Source organism: Talaromyces marneffei, chromosome 4 (assembly GCF_009556855.1).
Source record: "Talaromyces marneffei chromosome 4, complete sequence".
NCBI classification, from domain to species: Eukaryota; Fungi; Ascomycota; class Eurotiomycetes; order Eurotiales; family Trichocomaceae; genus Talaromyces; species Talaromyces marneffei.
In genome coordinates, this window is record NC_072351.1 from 2,910,283 (window position 1) to 2,928,057 (window position 17,775).

Here is a 17,775-nt window from a genome sequence, read left to right on the forward strand (position 1 = left end):
AAAATAATTTTCTGATAGAAGAAAACAATTTTACAATCACTACAATAACTCTCATTTTTTTTCGTACACTTGGGACTCAGCTCGATATAACCTACTCAGTGCACCAAAGCACCTTATCTTCCCTTCATCTTCCCCACTAGCACATTTACCCAGCTCACGATGTCTTCAATGCGAAATGCCGTCCATAGACGGCAGCACCGAGAACGAGGCCAACTCGAAGGCCGTGAAAAATGGGGTATTCTCGAAAAGCACAAGGTAAGACACACACACCCTATTTGAATCAAAAGTTGCAAATCATACTGATGTTTGAGGGAAAAAGGACTACTCCCTCCGCGCCAAAGACTACAACCTCAAACAACAAAAACTCCAACGCCTGCGCGAAAAGGCTCGCGATCGCAACCCCGATGAATTCGCATATGGTATGCTATCATCCAAAACTGCGCAACAAGGTAAACATGGTTCGCGCGAGGGGACGTCGTTGAGTCAGGATACGGTCAAGTTACTCAAGACGCAGGACGCGGGTTATTTGAGGACTGTGGGGGAGAGGATACGGAGGGAGATGGAGAGACTGGAGAAGGAAGTGCAATTGCAGGATGGAATGGAGAAGGTTTTGGGTGGTGGGAATAATAAGCATCTCTCTAGCGAGGACGAGGACGAGGATGAGGACATGTTTAGCACTGAGACTAAGAGACGCAAGGTTGTTTTTACGGAGAGTCGGGAGGATCAGAAAGAATTGGGCCGTGGGCTTGATGAAGTCGACGAGGAGGAGGATGACGAGGAGGTGGACGAAGATGACGATGAAGCATTCGGCACCCAACTACAGAAACAACAGCAGAAACAACCAACAAAAAAGGAACTAGAGGCCCAACGAAAAGCTCTCACACAAGCCCGTGCCGCCAGAAAACTCAAACGTCGAGCCGCGGAAGCGCGTCGCAACAAATTGGCTGCACTCAGGAAGCAGTATGCTGAAATCACGACTGCGGAGAGAGAACTCGACTTGCAGAGAGCGAAGATGTCGAATTCCGTGGGAGGTGTGAATAAGAAGGGGGTTAAGTGGAAGATTCGTGAACGAAAGAGGTGATTTTTTTTATACATATATTTTTTGATGATATGCATGGTCGAGTCAGAAGACCTTTAAGATTCGTTTAGCATATTTACTATAGGCGCAATGGGAAGCAAAAAGTCGTTCAACAATGCTACAGTTATCCAAACGGCCGAGAAAACATAACCAGGAGCTTCAGGTATACTCATGCTAAGAGCTTTCTATCTTCGAATCGTAGTAGGTCAATACATTAAACAAAAGGTGTCGTGGAAAACACAAACAATAAACCCCCCAAGATTGAACGACTCCACCCCTTTTCGTTGTGTGCTTTCCGAGATTCATATCTTTATAATGTTGTCGAACAGCTGATATACGTCTATACAAGTCTTCGTTGCCGTATCTAGGACTTGTTGATAACATCCATACGGATGCTAACAGCTCGCTTGTGGGCATCCAATCCCTCTACAGCGGCGAGTTGCATAACAGCGCTTGACACATTGCGAAGACCTTCGGGCGACAAGTTCGATGAGGTAATGTGTTTCACGAAAGAACCTAGGTTTACGCCAGAGTACTGCTTTGCGTATCCGTATGTGGCTGAAAAGACATGTTAGTTTCTATGGGGCTAGTAATTGATTTTGTGGTGGGGAAACTTACGAAGAGAGTGATTGACACCTGCAGAATAATCTCCTACACTCTCAGGAGTCCACTGGCCGATGAAAACGCTTCCTGCGTTTTCGACGAGGGGAACAACCTCCTCGGCGTTCTCAAGCTGCAAGATCAAATGCTCTGGAGCATACTCGTTGCTGAGGTTCATGGCCTCCTCGAGTGTCTTGACAACAAAAGTGACGGAATGTTCAATCGACCCACGCACAATATCTACTCGCGGGAGAGCGTTTGCTTGCTGGTGTACTTCCTCGTCGATGGCAGCCAATTCTTTGTCGTCAAGATCGACAGCAATAAGAATGACCTGCGAGTCAACACCATGCTCCGCTTGACTCAAAAGATCAGATGCGACGAATGCTGGGTTCGCTTTCTTATCGGCGATAACGAGCACTTCACTGGGCCCAGCAGGCATATCAATGCTGACACCGGCAGAGGTGTCGTTCGACACCATCATCTTCGCGGCAGTCACGAACTGGTTACCAGGGCCAAGGATCTTGTCGACCTTGGTGATGCTCTCGGTGCCGTAAGCCATGGCTGCAACAGCCTGGGCACCACCGGCAAGAACAATGCTCTCGGCACCACACTTGTGAGCAGCGTACACAATTTCTGGAGAGATGCTACCATCTGAGCGAGGAGGGGAAGCGAGAACAATCCTCTTGCAGCCGGCTACCATGGCGGGGACACCAAGCATGAGGGCAGTCGAGGGAAGGACAGCGGTACCACCGGGAATATAGAGACCTACACGTTCAATAGGGCGCGAGAAACGAGAGCAAACTACACCGGGCATAGTCTCAACAACAAGTGGCTTGTCATCTTTCTGTGCTGAGTGGAACTTCTTGATATTTTCAAAGCTCACGTCGATTGCCTTGATTGTATCAGACGACAATTGCATCAAATGCTCGGGGAATGGAGCCTTGATGACTGGCGACGTCAGTGATGTAGCCTTCTCAAATTTGTGGGTGTATTTCAGAACACCAGCATCTCCGTTCGCGCGAACGTCGGCGATGATAGGTTTCACAAGTTCAACTATAGCTTCATTGGACTTTTGAGAAGGACGTTGTAGAGCGTCTTTAATAACGCTGATCGGTGTGTTTGATGTGTGAATACGTTTCATTTCAATTCGGTCGGATTTGGGAGCTACCACAGGTGCAGGGGTGGGCTCTGGAGCCTTCTCTGTCTTGTTCAAGCCAACCTTCTCAGCCCAACGAGGTTTAGCATCACCTTTGCGACGCTTAACCTTGAAGTTCTTCATGTCTAGGTTCCTCTCAATATCCTCTAGGCTTACGCCGGCGGCAACACATCGGGTAAGAGCAAAGTAAATCAAGTCAGCAGCTTCAGACGCAACTTCACTCTTAGTTGTCGCCTGGCACAATTCCTCTGCCTCTTCCATGATCTTGGCTTCAACGAGTTTGGGGTCGTTGAACAAGCGTGCTGTATATGATCCAGGGGGGGCGCTTTCTTTGCGGGATTGCAAAGTCTTCTGTAAGCTAGCAAGACCTTGGTATTTTCCAAAACAGGTGTTTGTTCCAAGGTGACAGAACCCTCGGCCAAGTTGTTTGACTTTGAAGACCATGCAGTCCGCATCGCAGTCAAATCCGATACTCAAAAGCTCTTGTGTATCTCCACTAGTCTGACCCTTATACCAAAGACCACGCTTTCGGGACTGATAGACTCCAGTGCCTGTCTTCAAGGCTTCCCGCAAGCTCTCCTTGCTACTCCACACGAATCCTAATGATATTCCCCTCTCATCAACCACCAACGTGGCAATAAGTCCAGTGTTTGCATCAGGCACAGCACGGCTAGCTAGGACGTTTGACGCAGAGACCTTTCCGTCCGCTGTAGGCATGATCGAAAACTGGGTAGACGGCACAATTGCGACGACACCGTGAGTGACATCTTCAATAACGGCCGCTTCATTCACATTCTCTCCAAAGAGTCTGTAAACTTGACCGCCATCCTTGGGAAAGCCGAATTTCTCGAAGAGTTCAGTGGCGCTTGCCGTTGAACAGACGCCCACATTCTGGGACTCGGGGGCGTTTGCCAGCCAACTGCGCAGCTCTGTCGAGTCTTCGTCCGAAGTTACATATGCGACTAATCTTGATGACGGAATCTCATTCTCTTCGGTAAGTGAAATCAATTGTTTTGTGGTCAGGAATATCTTCGAAGCGCCGGCATTGAGAACTTCCACTGCATCGGCGGCGCCGATATCGGTGGCATCAACGTAGACATCGAGGAGGACGGAATTCGTATTGATGAAATCTATCGCTTCCGAAGCATTGGATGCCTTGATCAATACATTGCCCACTCGAGCGATATCCTGGATATTATATTCCGATTTAGCGCGGGGCTGCACAGCAATCACCAGTGGTGACGCCATGGTAATAGTACCTCCGAGAGGTTATCAATCGATCAATGCCTTCGACGGCTAGATACTTGGCAAAAAAGGCTGAAGTGGGATGCTTGTTTCCCACCAGAAAGAGCTCCTGGGGCTGTTCAGAACTTCAGATCAATCAATTGAGAATTGAGTCATCGACAAAAGATGGATCCTTTTAGCGGCAGAAAAGTTGAAGAATGCCCCCGCATCAAAAGTGGCCAATGACAATGGCTTTATTTTCACCGCCTTCTATGGACTTTGTTTTGGATTGGGGTTCTATTAACTAGTTACTAGTTATTTCCCCTTGGACAATTTCATAAGACTTCTAGACAGGCCTTCAAGTCATCCAGCAAATCGGGATTGCCCTCATTTTCTGCACTTCAGCGCTTATGTCGAAGCCATTGTTGCCCCGAACATCGGAGAGTCAGGCTGATTACTAAGCAGCCCATCCATGCTTAAGTTCGTTACTGATTTTCAACGCTGTCTTTGAATGCAATATGAATGCTGAAGCATGTCACCGTTTTGAGACGGAACGACCAAGATTGAGAACGGGCCTCAAGCAAGTCAGGCCTCTCAAGAGCGCTTCTCGTCTATTATTTCGTCTGGACGACTGTTGTGTAAGATGTAGTTAGATTCATGCCAAGATATCTTGAGATTAGTTGGCTCCGGAGAATATATCCTACACCACACAATATTCTAGGCAGGGACAGGCTGTGATACATGTTTTCGGTCTGTCACGTTCCAGCTCGGTCAGCCATGGCCCGACTTCGCGAAAGCAAGGCGTCTTGAGATTCTGAACCCCGCTACATAATCATATCCTAGTCAATCGGCCGCCCTCAGTCGAAAATACCTCTTCAGGGAAGCTACGGTTACAGTACAATCAACCTTCAATCTCGATTGAGCGTATATGGTCTTTTGATGAGTGCTCAATTCCTACTGCTCGAACCCTACCCCGCACGTGAAAAATTGGTTGTTGGTGTGCGTTGGGACCATTCAATACTGCTCTGGTAGTGTGCCATCCGTGAGGGAGAAGAGTGACATCACCATCTTCCATCAGCTTCACTTGTTTAGGAAATGGGTTCCGATAGCTTTCCTGGTACGTGATCCTGCTAATAATATCACCCACTTGAAGGTTCTAGTGCGAATATGATTTCGTGTACATTTCGTGACTCGAATCGTTTGACGTACTTACAAGGCGAGAATGCCGTCATCGGTAGGCAAACATGCGCCCTAGGCGTTATTGGCTTGAATGTTTGATAAAATTATGCTTCCTTTCTGATCCCGCTGTCGCGGTGTGGCTAATAGGTAGGCCGCCAATTGTTTGCGGGGGAAAGTCAGGCTTGATAAAATAGCGCTGGATCTTGTGGACCTTTGTACGCACTAGTATTGCATCAATTAAGCTTGATTTTTCCCCACCGCCATGGCCTAGTCGGCTTATTGATGTTCGACCCAGTCTTGTGAATTGGCCAGTATACTTGTTACAATCGATGCGAACGAAGGAAGCAGAGGATTTTGTTTACCCAACGTTGAGTTTTTGACGATTGAGAATGGCATGCTCAAGGCTAGTTCGGCTTTCACGAGGGAATCAGTTAGATAGGATGCAAGACGGAACCATCGTGGCATATGCCATACAGTAATGGCGCTAATACCCCCATGCTATTTGGTATCCACTTGTAGATAGATAATGCAACCAAGGCAGCTTAGCGCGACGCTATGTGATAGAGGAGATAGTGGATTTCTTGCGTGTGGAGTGAGCCATGACAGGAGGCATACTCGCCTATTCCGTACATCCTCAATAGATTCAAAATTGTATTGGAGAAAATGAGGTGTCGTCCAGGGATGAAAAAGAGTGCCTGGCAATCTGAGGAATGCAATCTCCACATCAACAAACACAACGCATGCCAGTCGGGGAGAATCTGCATAATAAACTGCGCTACGCGTTGAATCCTCAGCAAACGGTAAATCGTGGTCCTGGAGACATCGCATTGATAATTATACTCTGTGCTCTGTACGGAGTACTCTGTAGTAGAATTCAAGGCTGGAAGAGGATAAACCCACGAGCCCCACCGATCGACAGAGGTGTAGAACAGCTTGTCTAGCGTGGAGTTAGTGGTCGGCCCGTCGGCTTGGCAATCGACCTCTTCCCTGGGATAACAACGCGCCCTGAGCAATAGTGTGCGGAGAAGAGCAGGTCATGTCGGATAGTCGGGTAGTCACTAGTCATGGTCACTCACCAGCAAATAGCAGGGCTTATTGTTGCAGGCCCAACTTTTGTCTTCCCCGAAACAGTGCGCGTGGGCGGATCACTTCGGCATAGGGGATGATCTCCACGACGGGAAGTAGAAAGGAGGACTGGTTGGGTGGTGACGGACACGGGGAAAGAAGGTGAGCTAGAATGGGCGAGAAGAAGAAGATAAAGATACTAAGTCACTACGTCCTACGTAGTAACAACAACAACAACAACAACAACAACAACAACAACAATAATAATATTGTGTGAGTGAAGCAAACAGAGAAGCAACCCCCAAGGGAAGTTGCCAAAAGCAGGGGCAGGCACGAATGGCACGAAGGACGGAAGGAACGTGGACCTGTCGCGCGACTTCCCTGTTGGTCAATGTGATGTGATGGCAGATGCTCCGGCCTGCGATCTGGAATTTATTTCATTTTAGCTCATTCCCCATCCATCTCACGCTGTCACCACTTCCTCCACACTTAGTCTCGCGCTCTTTCACCACCCCTCTTCACTCGTTGTTTCTTCGAATGGACCGATGTCACTCTCTTGATTAACCACCGTCTTATTCATACGACCATCGTCGTATAGCTAGCTATATATCCCCCCTCACCCACGTCGTTCTTTCTAAGTCGTTCCTTCTGAGTCGTTCCTTTTCCTCACTTGCTTGAGCGCGCGCCTTGTGGTCCTATTTTCTGTTTGTTCCATACATAACAATGCGTTTCTCAATTTTGTCCCTAGCAGCCTTGACTGTCGCCAGTCAGGCTGTTGAATCCCCTGATCGCGCAAATGCCGTCAAACAGGCTTTCCAGATTGCATGGGAGGGCTATTATGCCCATGCTTTCCCCCATGATCAATTGCACCCAGTGAACAATGGCTACGATGATTTCTAGTATGTACCGTGGATGTATAGCTCGAACAATGCTGACCATCAATCTCCATAGCGGCGGCTGGGGTGCCTCCGTAGTCGATGCGCTCTCTACGGCAGCTATCATGGGTCATAAGGACATCGTCGACCAAATTCTCGACCACATTCCCAACATCAACTTCGCATACTCGAATGAGACAACTATCAGTCTGTTCGAAACCACGATTCGTTACCTAGGTGGTCTCTTGGCTGGCTACGACCTGCTCTCCGGCCCAGCTGCAAGCCTCGTGTCCGACAAGAACAAGGTTGATGCGCTATTGTCGCAGGCTCAGGTTCTTGCTAATACATTGAGTTACGCTTTCGAAACGCCTTCTGGTGTGCCATACAACAACCTGCTCATCAACAAGCGCAGCAACGATGGCTCAACGACTAATGGCCTGGCTACTACAGGTTCCTTGGTGATGGAGTGGACGCACTTGGCGGATTTGACAGGCAACGCTACCTATGCAAAAATCGCCCAGAAGGCCGAATCCTACCTGATCCGCCCTCAGCCGCCTTGGGCTGAACCTTTCCCGGGTTTGGTTGGTAGTACGATTGATATCGCAACCGGTGAATTCATGGACAACTATGTCAGTTGGAACGGTGGAGACGACTCCTTTTACGAATATCTCATCAAGTTCTTTATCTATGATCCTAGCCGTTTCTCAGAATATCGTGATGTTTGGCTGGCTGCTGCCAAGTCTACTCTCGAAAACCTGCTGTCGCATCCTTCTCCTAAGCCGGAACTGACATTCGTCAATATCTGGGACAATGGAACAATGATCCCTACCAGCCAGCACTTGACTGGATTCATCGGTGGCAACTTCTTGTTGGCAGGTTCCGTTTTGGGTCGTAACGATCTCATCGAAGCCGGTCTGGCATTCACAGACTCATGGCATGCAACTTACAACAGCACCGCAACCATGATTGGCCCTGAGGTGTTTGCTTGGGATGAGACCGGCGTTCCAGCTCAACAAGCAACCTTTTACAAGGAGGCTGGCTTCTACATCACGGCAGCCGACTATGTCTTGAGACCAGAAGTCCTTGAAAGTTACTACTATGCTTACCGCATCACTGGTGAAACTAAGGTTAGTCTTCTCTTTTTAATGTATGAAACTCAATATGTTAACGTCGTGCAGTACCAAGATTGGGCCTGGGACGCCTTCCTTGCTATCAATTCTACATGCCACATAGGGTCCGGTTACTCCGGTATTAAGGACGTCAATGTTGCTGGAGGAGCTGGATATGACAACGAGCAAGAGAGTTTCTTCTTTGCTGAAGTCTTGAAATATTCCTACATGATTCACGCAGAGGGTGAGCTATATGAATTCCATGATTGTCACAGAACGAGTACTGACGAAGTTTCAGATGCCGACTGGCAGGTGAAGGCTGATGGCTCGAACAAGTTCGTCTTCAACACCGAGGCGCACCCTTTCAAGATTGTTGGATAGAGAGTGGACTGCCGATGTAGATATAGCATCCGACTGTACTTAGAAATAATCAAGAGGGTGGCTTTTTTAGTCATGACTATAATAAACCTGGGGAACGTAAGTTCGGAATTGATGTACCAGAGTTGTTCCCATGCTGGATGGTGTTTCCATGGCATTACAGTGCCCTGTATCAATCAGAAAATATATGATTGGCTTTTTAGTGAGTTCTCCACCTGAGATGATTATTATTTGATACCAAAATTATTATTATTATTGTGCGGTCACTGACTAGTATCTGGTTTGTCAACCAACCTGCTAGGTTCTGCGTAACTGGCCATAACCCTAATTACTCAGCTCGGGATTGATATCAACCCCGAGGGTTGTAGTGATGACGCAACTTACACTTCAACTCGAAAGATTTTGCTTTTGAAAATAGCAGATAATGATATTTCTCGGGCAAATTTCGTCCTATTATTAATTACATTTTTTTTTTACCCTAGGAACGGCGTCGTCGCCTTTGGCTATATAAATTCTGTCAAATGCCCATCCAGACTTGAAGGAAACTCAGCTTCACCAGCAGCTTCTATTGCACATATCTGATACCAAAGCCTGCAATGATGAAAGCAGTACTTATCAACGGTGCAACCGGAAAGCAAGGAGGCGCCGTTATAAAGAATCTCGTCGCAAAGAACGCCCCCTTTGAGATACTCGCTGTCACGCGCAACCCGCAGTCCCCGTCGGCCCAGCGACTGGCAAAGTTATCACAAAACATCAAGTTAGTGAAGGGTGATCTCAATGACCCAGCGAACATCTTTCAAAATGCCCAGAAAGTCACAAAAACTCCCATCTGGGGTGTCTTTAGTGTGCAGGTACGTTTACTATCTCGTTCGCATGAACAAGGACAATGGTTGACCAGTCCGAAAAACCAGGTCGCAATCGGCAATGAAGCCCAGGAAAATATCCAAGGCAAAGTATTGATTGACGAAGCACTGAAACAAAACGTTAAATTCTTCGTATACAGCTCCGTGGACCGCGGTGGCTCATCCGTTTCACCCAACAACCCAACTCGCATCCCGCACTTCATCAGCAAGCACAACATTGAGCAATACCTTATCGAGAAGAGCAAAGGTACTGACATGGAGTGGTTTATCCTCCGTCCGACGGCATTCTTCGAAAATCTCACTCCGAATTTCTTCGGTAAAGTGTTTGCGACTTGTTTCAAGATGGCGCTCAAGGGGAAACCGTTGCAGTTGGTAGCGACCAGTGATATTGGTCATTTTGCTGCCGAGGGCTTTCTGCATCCGGAGACGTATGCCGGGCAAGGGCTGTCGTTGGCAGGTGACGAGTTGACTTTTGATCAATTTGCGAAGATTTTTGAGCAAAAGACTGGACAATCAATTCCATTGACTTTCCGGCCGTTTTGTTCGCTCTTGATGACCTTGATGAAGGATTTAGGGTATATGTTCCAGTGGTTCCATGATGAAGGGTACAAAGCAAATATTGCTGAGTTGAAGCAGATGCATCCGGAGTTGAAGGATTTTGGGACGTGGTTGGAGAAGGAGAGTGAGTTCAGGAAACATTAGACGGGGAGAGATAAACTTACTGTACTTCTAGATAGAATTTTTGATACTAGTAATCTCCAATACCATATAGAATTGCTCATGATCTGGTTCCAAAACTTCTATCACGGTCATATATCTAGTCAAGTGAGGCTCATATATTGACTACTCATCACCGTAGCCAATGGAATGTCAAGGAAACTATTACATAAACAGCATCCAACTTCCTTGGACACGATCCAGAAACTTTATCTTGACACCATTGGAGGAGCCTTATTGATTCCTAAAATCATGATGAATGCATTTCGGCAATGGGAATTGTATGCATGATATGAACTTTCAACCATGGACATCTCCAAAAGAAAGCCTCCTCTTACCCGCTCTCGCAATGAAGCAGAAAGCAACCCCAACAACAGGCGCAGTTGCAAACAATGCAACCAGCGAAAAGTCGGCTGTGACAAAATATATCCCTGCTGTAGTCGATGCCTAAAAGCCGGTGTTGAATGCACATACCCGGGTCAGAAGCGAGCTCCACGGAAACTGAAGAGGCCGCCGATATCCGAGATTTTGGCCCGTCTGAAGGAGTTGGAAGAAGAGGTTGAGTGGTTACGGTCTCGGTCTGAGACTTCGCCAAAGGGACATGAAGAAGCTGTAAGCCCTGCTCAGGCAGAGGTTGTCAATGAGGTGGAAACCTCTCGTGGAAGATTGGTTGTGCGCGATGGCCGAAGTCGGTATGTTGGGGATGAGGCGTCGGTGGTTCTTGGAGAGAAGGTATGCCTACTTTGATTTGAAGGGAATATTATTTATCTCATATTATCCAGATTAGTGAATTACGGGAGATCTGTGATGGATCTTCAGATGAGGAGAGTATCGCGTATTCAATCAAGACGAATAACGGCACGTTTTCTGTCCCATCCATTGGGATTTTCGGGTTTGATCATTCAACGAGTATTGACGCAAGCTACAATGAATATCCCCAACCACTACGTGTGCAAGCACTGTGGGATGTTTACCAGGTGAATGTGGCTCCTATGATAGCATTCATACACAAACCCTCAATAGATACTTTAGTGCGAGAGCTCAATGCAAACCCTAAGCTACAGCTAGACCCTGCACAGGACGCCCTAATAAGGGCTATTTGCTTCGCAGCTGTGGTGAGCATGACACCGCAAAAGTGTCTTTCTGTCCTTGGCGAGGGCCACGATGCCTGCATCAATGAGTACAGCATCGCTGTGAGACAGGCTCTCGGAAAGGCGAATCTCATACAAACCAAGGATGTCCAACTTTTGCAGGCCTCCGTCCTATTCTTATTGTGTCTCCGCCGGTATGGCGACTCACGGCTTGTGTGGGCTGAAGCAGCGGTTGTGGTTCGGGTTGCGCAGCGGCTGGGTGTACACCGTGATGGTGAACATCTGGGCTTATCCTCGTTCGAAGTTGAACTCCGCCGTCGACTGTGGTGGCATATCTGTATTCTTGACATGCTCTGCTCGGAAGACCAGGGAACTGACCCGCAGATATGGCCTGATATGTTTGATACGAAGATTCCTTCAAACATTGATGGCAATGACCTCACGCCGCATATGACAGTCCTTCCAGCCGTGCATCAGGGGCATACAGATATTACGCTGTGTATCATAAACTGTGAGATCATAAGCAATTTATACTGGTCCGTCAAGTTCTTGAATAAGAATTCCAGGCAGCTTTCTACGCCCGAGAGAGGAAGCATCATATCCAATCTGGCAGACCGTCTCGAAACACAATATCTGCGCAAATTAAACCTTGACATCCCGATACAGTGGATAACAGCTGTAATTGCCCGTCTTATGTTGTCCACAGCATGGCTAGTCAATCGCCTCGATGCCGCCAGAGCAGATCAAGCCTCAAACTCGACGACGAATGATGAAATCTTTGACATGGCACTTGAAACCCTGAAATTTGCCACGCTGCTACAGAATAACGCGACAACAGCTCCGTGGGATTGGCTGTGCAAGACATACAAGCACAGGAACGTCGCAGCGTTTGTTCTTTCTGAAATCTGTGTACGGCCCCTCACGCCTGAGACAGAGCATGCATGGGAGGTGGTTTCGCAGCTCTGCAATCAATGGCTATCTGAGGATTCACAGACACAAACGCATACAATGCTTCAGAAGCCCTTGGCCCGGTTGATGGAACGCGCATTTCTTGCGCGTAGGAAGAAGCTAGGCGAGGACCAAACAGCTGTGTCTGCAGAACCCAATATGAAGATATCACCAAAGCCTACTACAGGACCTCCGAATGAAGTCCCATTAGGAGACGACCTTCTTATTCCGGGAGATATTGAACCCGAATTTTCATTCTCGAATCTAGATTGGCTCACAGGGCCATTGCTATAAGATGAGATTCCTTTTCTGTTCAAAGTACTACTTATCTAGTCTTTGCTCGCGCCTTGGAGGCTTTCCTCATCAAGATGATCTTGAAATCTTACTATAGAGACAAGCCTGTATTGTTATATGCACGTTTGGGGGGCATTTTCGTAGGAATTTCATCCCATTACCGGATATTTCATCTGCTGAAAAGCGTGGGAATTGGTTCACATTTTTGTATTTGACAAAACGGAATCCAGTAACTTAATCTGCAGAAATATATTGACCTAACCATACAGACGTGTCAAGATGCTTTGTTAGGGCGTAATAATCTCCCCGCAATCTCCGCATTTATTGAGCCACAGAGTAGCCTCGGCACAGCCAAGATTGCATCTTGATTATCTCCTCGATTCTCACGTAAGAGAAATATAAATCTATAATATCTATACAGAAACCGATATTTAACCATGCCTGCATTGACCCTACACCTACTAGCCTTCAAAGATCAAAGCTACGATGCAAGAGCATTCGTCGCCAAACTCCACAGCTACCCATCGGTCAAAGTTGTGGTGGCATCGCGACCACGTCATGTCGTCGTTCAACCTACACTTCTCGACGCGAATCAATTACTGACTCAGAAATGGGATCTTATGCTTCTGCTACAGCCTACAGGCGGACAGTCTCAGGGAGAGTCTTCTCTACTCCCACCCGAATTACAAGATGTGATCCTCACTGAATATCGCATTCTTGCGGGAATTCCATCAAAGCTATTAGCCAACTTCCCCGAACGAGATGCACAGTTGAAGAAACAGGCACCGCCGCCGTTGACGGGATCGTTGAGCAAGATTCGAAGTCAGAGTAAAGAGAGTTCCCAGTCACTTGAAGTGTCGCCGGAGTTATTGGCGTTTATGGATAGGTTGACTTTAGAGCATGACAAGCCGGTGACGATGCTTAACCTGCTTCATTTTCATCATCCGGATGGGAAGAAGAACTATTTCCAGTACGGACAAGTAAGCATTCATAAAGAGAGAGAGGAACCAAACCTCAATATCCTGCTACTGGCTGTCTGAAAGGAAACAATTGCTGATTTGCTTTCTGCTCTGTTAAAATGAGCAGGCATTCATCCCTATCGCTGAGAAACGTGGAGGTAATGCTAAAATTGTCGGCAATGTCGTTAAGCCTCCTGGCGATTCAGCTTTCTTGAATGACTCGCGTGGTAGTCCAGATAGGCCGCAGCAGGACTGGTGGAATGAGATATCTATTGTGCATTATCCTTCGATCCGGCATTTTTGCGACATGCTGGCTGGGGAGGATTATCAGGCCATCAACGAGAAGTATAGATTGAAGGTGTGTTGCACTGCATTGTTGTGTAATCTGTCCGAGGCTAATTTTCTTAGGCTCTTCGCGACACTTTCTTGCTGTGTACTACTGAGTTTGATGTAGAAGATGATTCGCGTGCAAAGCTATAGCCAGTCCAGGTATAGTGAGGATTGAATAATGCATGCCAAATAATTGTTCGATGGAGTAAATTATTGAAGTGCAAGGAAGACGAGGAATGATGTCCAGCCTGAAAAGGCAAGGAAGGACCCGCCGCGGTGCACGTCTCTTAGTAGGTAAACTCTACGAAAAAGACGCGTGAACTACACCGCGCTGAACTACTACCACCACGACAACAACCACTCTATTTACTCCAATTCATAGATACTATGTGTTCACGCTTACCATCTCTCTGCTGAACATTACTGCACTTTTTTTATTGATTGCATTTACTCATTTACTCATTTGCATTGTTTTCTCGCGTTGTTCCTCGTCGCGTTTCGCCAGCTTTTCAATCAATTACAGCATCCTACCTTTTACAACATCTTCACGAAGTCACGCCATACTCGAGGATATGACTGATTAGCCAACCAGATAGACGTGTTAGAGATTGACTGAAGGAAATCGAACACCTCAGTCGGTTCATGCCCCAGAAACAACCATGTATCTTCCACGCTCCTTGATAGGACATTTATACCTTCAACTCCTTCGATCACATCACCCGCTCTCGCCGCCGGTCCTCATACTTGTTGCACTCGAGCCCGACGCCCTCTGCGCGTGCCGCATCCTTACAACGCTACTGAAACGCGATTATATAGCCCATAAGATCCAACCCATTGCCGGATATGGCGACCTCGCGCGCGCCGGCGAGGAGCTTGTGCGTCCCATGCGGACAACTGAGGGAGGTAGTGGAGGAGTAGTAGTTTGCCTAGGCGTCGGTGGACTAGTCGATCTGAGCGAGATTCTTCGCTTGACCAACGAGGAAGATGAATCCGAGGAGATGGGAGGGGTAGAAGTATGGGTCATTGACGCGCGACGACCATGGAATTTGGTCAATGTCTTTGGTGGACACTCAGATCAATTCCGTGAGCGCGAAGCATTGGCAGATGTGGATCTCAACACTCTACGGAAAGGGCGCGGTGTCGACAAGGGTTGCCTGAATCGAAGTTATAAAAGCGGCAGTGGTGGGATTATCGTCTTTGATGATGGGGATATTGAGGAAGAATTGACCAACGAACGCGATGCCTACTATGCCCTTGAAGAAATGCCAGAGGTCGATGATGATGGTGACAACCTGGACGAGTCGGAAAGTGAGAATGACGACGATAGCCTTGAAGGAGGCTCCAAGAAAAGAAAATCCTGGTCTGGACGCGAACTAGAAGATAGTGATGAGGAGGAGGGCGAACGTCCCCGACAACGTAGGAGGAGCAACTTGGTATGTATATCTATGTCATGTTTTTGTACTGTTTGCTCACTTTGATTCAGAGCTCTCCTATTACCTCGTCACCGAGTAATCGCCGCCGTGCGATCGGACACGATTCTTCAAACTCGTCGCGCACGCCTACGCCCGAACCAAGCTTTGTATCACCTATATCACGCCAGCCTTCAGCGCGGACCCTTAGACGACGACTTTTACGAATGAAACGAAAGCACGAGAGCATATTACAGGCATACTACAGCGCAGGCACAGCTTATTCAGAGCCAATATCATCAATGATGTATTCATTAGCTTCTGAACTAGGTCGCGAAGATAACGATCTGCTGTGGTTGGCAATTGTGGGAACATCTAGTATGGAACTTTCTGGACGAACAATGGCCGGTGTGGGTATCTCGAGCTCATCTGAGCATGGCGGTTCAGCAGGATGGGGTGGATCACGAGGCGAACAAATTCGACAGATTATGCGAGACGAAGTACATCGACTCAACCCACCTGAAAGCGTAGAGAGCTTTCGTGATATCCCTGGGTCAAACACAGATGTCATTCCTACGACTGGGAAATCTCCGACGGATACCTCGATACGGTTATCGCCCGAACCTCGTTTCCTACTGGTACGCCACTGGTCGCTGTATGAAAGCATGCTGCATAGTCCATACCTCGCGTCAAGGCTACATGTATGGACGGAGAACGGCCGTAAAAGGCTACATAAGCTACTGGCCAAAATGGGCATTAGTCTGACACAATGTCACCAGAACTATAACCATATGGACATGGAACTGAAGCGCGTATTACGTTCACGACTCCTGAAATATGCTCCAATGTACGGTTTGGAGGGACTCGTTCCGCCTGTCGCGTCAGGACACAGCAGCAATCGAGAAGGATGGGGCTTTGTACGAAGTTGGGGGTGGAAAGCGTGTTTGTCAGCAACCGACGTCGCCGTAATTCTTGGATCAATACTGGAGGTTGGACCAAGTGCAGCAACCGCATGGGAATCCGGATCGTATGCAACCAGACAGTTGGCCCCGGACAAGCGCGGCCCATCGGATACTGACCCGGCTAATATTCATCCTCGATTTTGGAGTGCTTATGATGCGCTTTCCCCGACCGGATCTGATTCACCCACACTACTCGTTGAGTTTTTACCTCTAGCACAGCACCTTCACCGCTCTATACTTCGTACCGGAACGTCGTTGATGTCGAAGAATCAGATTCGTCATCTACGAGCTTTCCGCATTGGCGTTGTCAAGGATGGGCCAGACGTAAAGCTCTTCACCAACCCAGGTGCCTTGACAAAGCTAGCACTCTGGGTCGCAGAGGCAATTCAAGTGCAAGAGCGAGACAAGAGCGAAACCAAGATGGGTAAGAAGAAGATTCTGGGTACACCTCTTGTTCTAGCTGGTCTAGACGAAGACCGCGGCGTATATGTGGTAGTCGGCACTGGTGGTGGCGGCGGTGTTATTGACTTTGCGGCTCTAGCAAAGAAGAACGAGGCACGACGAGCGAAGGAGGAAGCGGCAGATAAGAAAAAGAAAGAGCGTGAGGAACGACGAAAGAAGCGTGCGGCCGAACGTGCTCGGCGGGGCGAAGACGAGGACGACGCATCAGACGATGAAACAGAAGAAGACGAGTCCTCAGATTCTTCTTCTGACGATGAATCAGAAGACGAGAAGAGCCGCTACGGAAACAAAAGACTTGTCCGTAATCGCTTCGGTATTGCATTTCAGGAAGTGGTTCAAGAGACCAGTGCTCGAGTCCGAATCGACAGCTTTGAGCATTGCGTGGTGGAGGTTCAGAAGGAAGATCTGAGCGGGTTCCTTGAAGCGCTGAGTTTTAGGAGTGTTGTCGGATAGTCTTAGGACGTCCATCATTTTCTCTTCTGCACGATTTCTCGGTCATGGCGTCTGGCATCATCAATTCGGCGTTGATATGCATGCAACTTGCTTTTGGGTTCTATTCATATCGTTACTGCTGGCTGTTACTTGGATTTTGCATTGGTCATGTATGCAAGACGATCCTTTCTGTTCATACTGCGGTGCATCATCAAAGCGATTCTCTGCTAATGGAGTCTGAAGTATTCGGTATCATCTATTTTGGCAATGGCTTTTTGGATTGTTGTTGTTGTCTTATCACATTATCATATTGCATCATTTACCCCTATTCGCATTGTCATTCTATTCCCCTTGTTACTCGACATTATATAGCTTACTACTATGCATGAGCATCCAACACAAACACCCGGCCGCAATTGTTAATTGTTTTACGTTTGGCTTACTCATTATGTTATCTTGTTTTTCACTCTGAATGATTGCGTTTCATGGCGGTTTATTTCTCTGCTTTCTTCGAACAATTGGCGAGCAAATATGGTACGGATGGAAAATGGATTTGCTTTTCTCTGCTTTTTGCTGGATGGATGGATGGATGGATGATACGAAGGACTTGGGAATTGCTATTTGTTTGCGCGATACCTTTGTAG

At 47.7% G+C, this 17,775-nt stretch overlaps 7 protein-coding genes across 7 annotated transcripts; 6 read left to right on the forward strand and 1 right to left on the reverse strand.

Annotated features, from left to right (window-relative positions):
- Positions 1 to 159: 159 nt before the first annotated feature.
- On the forward strand, positions 160 to 1,081 carry EYB26_006085 (uncharacterized protein; the record flags this gene model as incomplete). Its single annotated transcript, XM_054265361.1, has 2 exons — positions 160 to 255; positions 320 to 1,081. 2 exons carry the CDS (start codon positions 160 to 162, stop codon positions 1,079 to 1,081), a joined length of 858 nt encoding a protein of 285 aa, XP_054121336.1.
- A 361-nt stretch (positions 1,082 to 1,442) lies between these two features.
- Positions 1,443 to 4,082, reverse strand: EYB26_006086 (uncharacterized protein; the record flags this gene model as incomplete). Its single annotated transcript, XM_054265362.1, has 2 exons — positions 1,443 to 1,636; positions 1,697 to 4,082. The coding sequence occupies 2 exons, from the start codon at positions 4,080 to 4,082 to the stop codon at positions 1,443 to 1,445; spliced, it is 2,580 nt and encodes an 859-aa protein (XP_054121337.1).
- A 2,943-nt stretch (positions 4,083 to 7,025) lies between these two features.
- EYB26_006087 (uncharacterized protein) lies at positions 7,026 to 8,667 on the forward strand (the record flags this gene model as incomplete). Its single annotated transcript, XM_054265363.1, has 4 exons — positions 7,026 to 7,201; positions 7,254 to 8,304; positions 8,356 to 8,530; positions 8,585 to 8,667. The coding sequence occupies 4 exons, from the start codon at positions 7,026 to 7,028 to the stop codon at positions 8,665 to 8,667; spliced, it is 1,485 nt and encodes a 494-aa protein (XP_054121338.1).
- A 593-nt stretch (positions 8,668 to 9,260) lies between these two features.
- On the forward strand, positions 9,261 to 10,229 carry EYB26_006088 (uncharacterized protein; the record flags this gene model as incomplete). The annotated part of the gene is made up of 2 exons (XM_054265364.1): positions 9,261 to 9,515; positions 9,576 to 10,229. The coding sequence occupies 2 exons, from the start codon at positions 9,261 to 9,263 to the stop codon at positions 10,227 to 10,229; spliced, it is 909 nt and encodes a 302-aa protein (XP_054121339.1).
- A 321-nt stretch (positions 10,230 to 10,550) lies between these two features.
- EYB26_006089 (uncharacterized protein) lies at positions 10,551 to 12,577 on the forward strand (the record flags this gene model as incomplete). The annotated part of the gene is made up of 2 exons (XM_054265365.1): positions 10,551 to 10,976; positions 11,027 to 12,577. The coding sequence occupies 2 exons, from the start codon at positions 10,551 to 10,553 to the stop codon at positions 12,575 to 12,577; spliced, it is 1,977 nt and encodes a 658-aa protein (XP_054121340.1).
- A 437-nt stretch (positions 12,578 to 13,014) lies between these two features.
- On the forward strand, positions 13,015 to 14,016 carry EYB26_006090 (uncharacterized protein; the record flags this gene model as incomplete). Its single annotated transcript, XM_054265366.1, has 3 exons — positions 13,015 to 13,557; positions 13,664 to 13,894; positions 13,945 to 14,016. The coding sequence occupies 3 exons, from the start codon at positions 13,015 to 13,017 to the stop codon at positions 14,014 to 14,016; spliced, it is 846 nt and encodes a 281-aa protein (XP_054121341.1).
- A 509-nt stretch (positions 14,017 to 14,525) lies between these two features.
- EYB26_006091 (uncharacterized protein) lies at positions 14,526 to 17,152 on the forward strand (the record flags this gene model as incomplete). The annotated part of the gene is made up of 2 exons (XM_054265367.1): positions 14,526 to 15,299; positions 15,350 to 17,152. 2 exons carry the CDS (start codon positions 14,526 to 14,528, stop codon positions 17,150 to 17,152), a joined length of 2,577 nt encoding a protein of 858 aa, XP_054121342.1.
- Between the last annotated feature and the right edge of the window lie 623 nt (positions 17,153 to 17,775).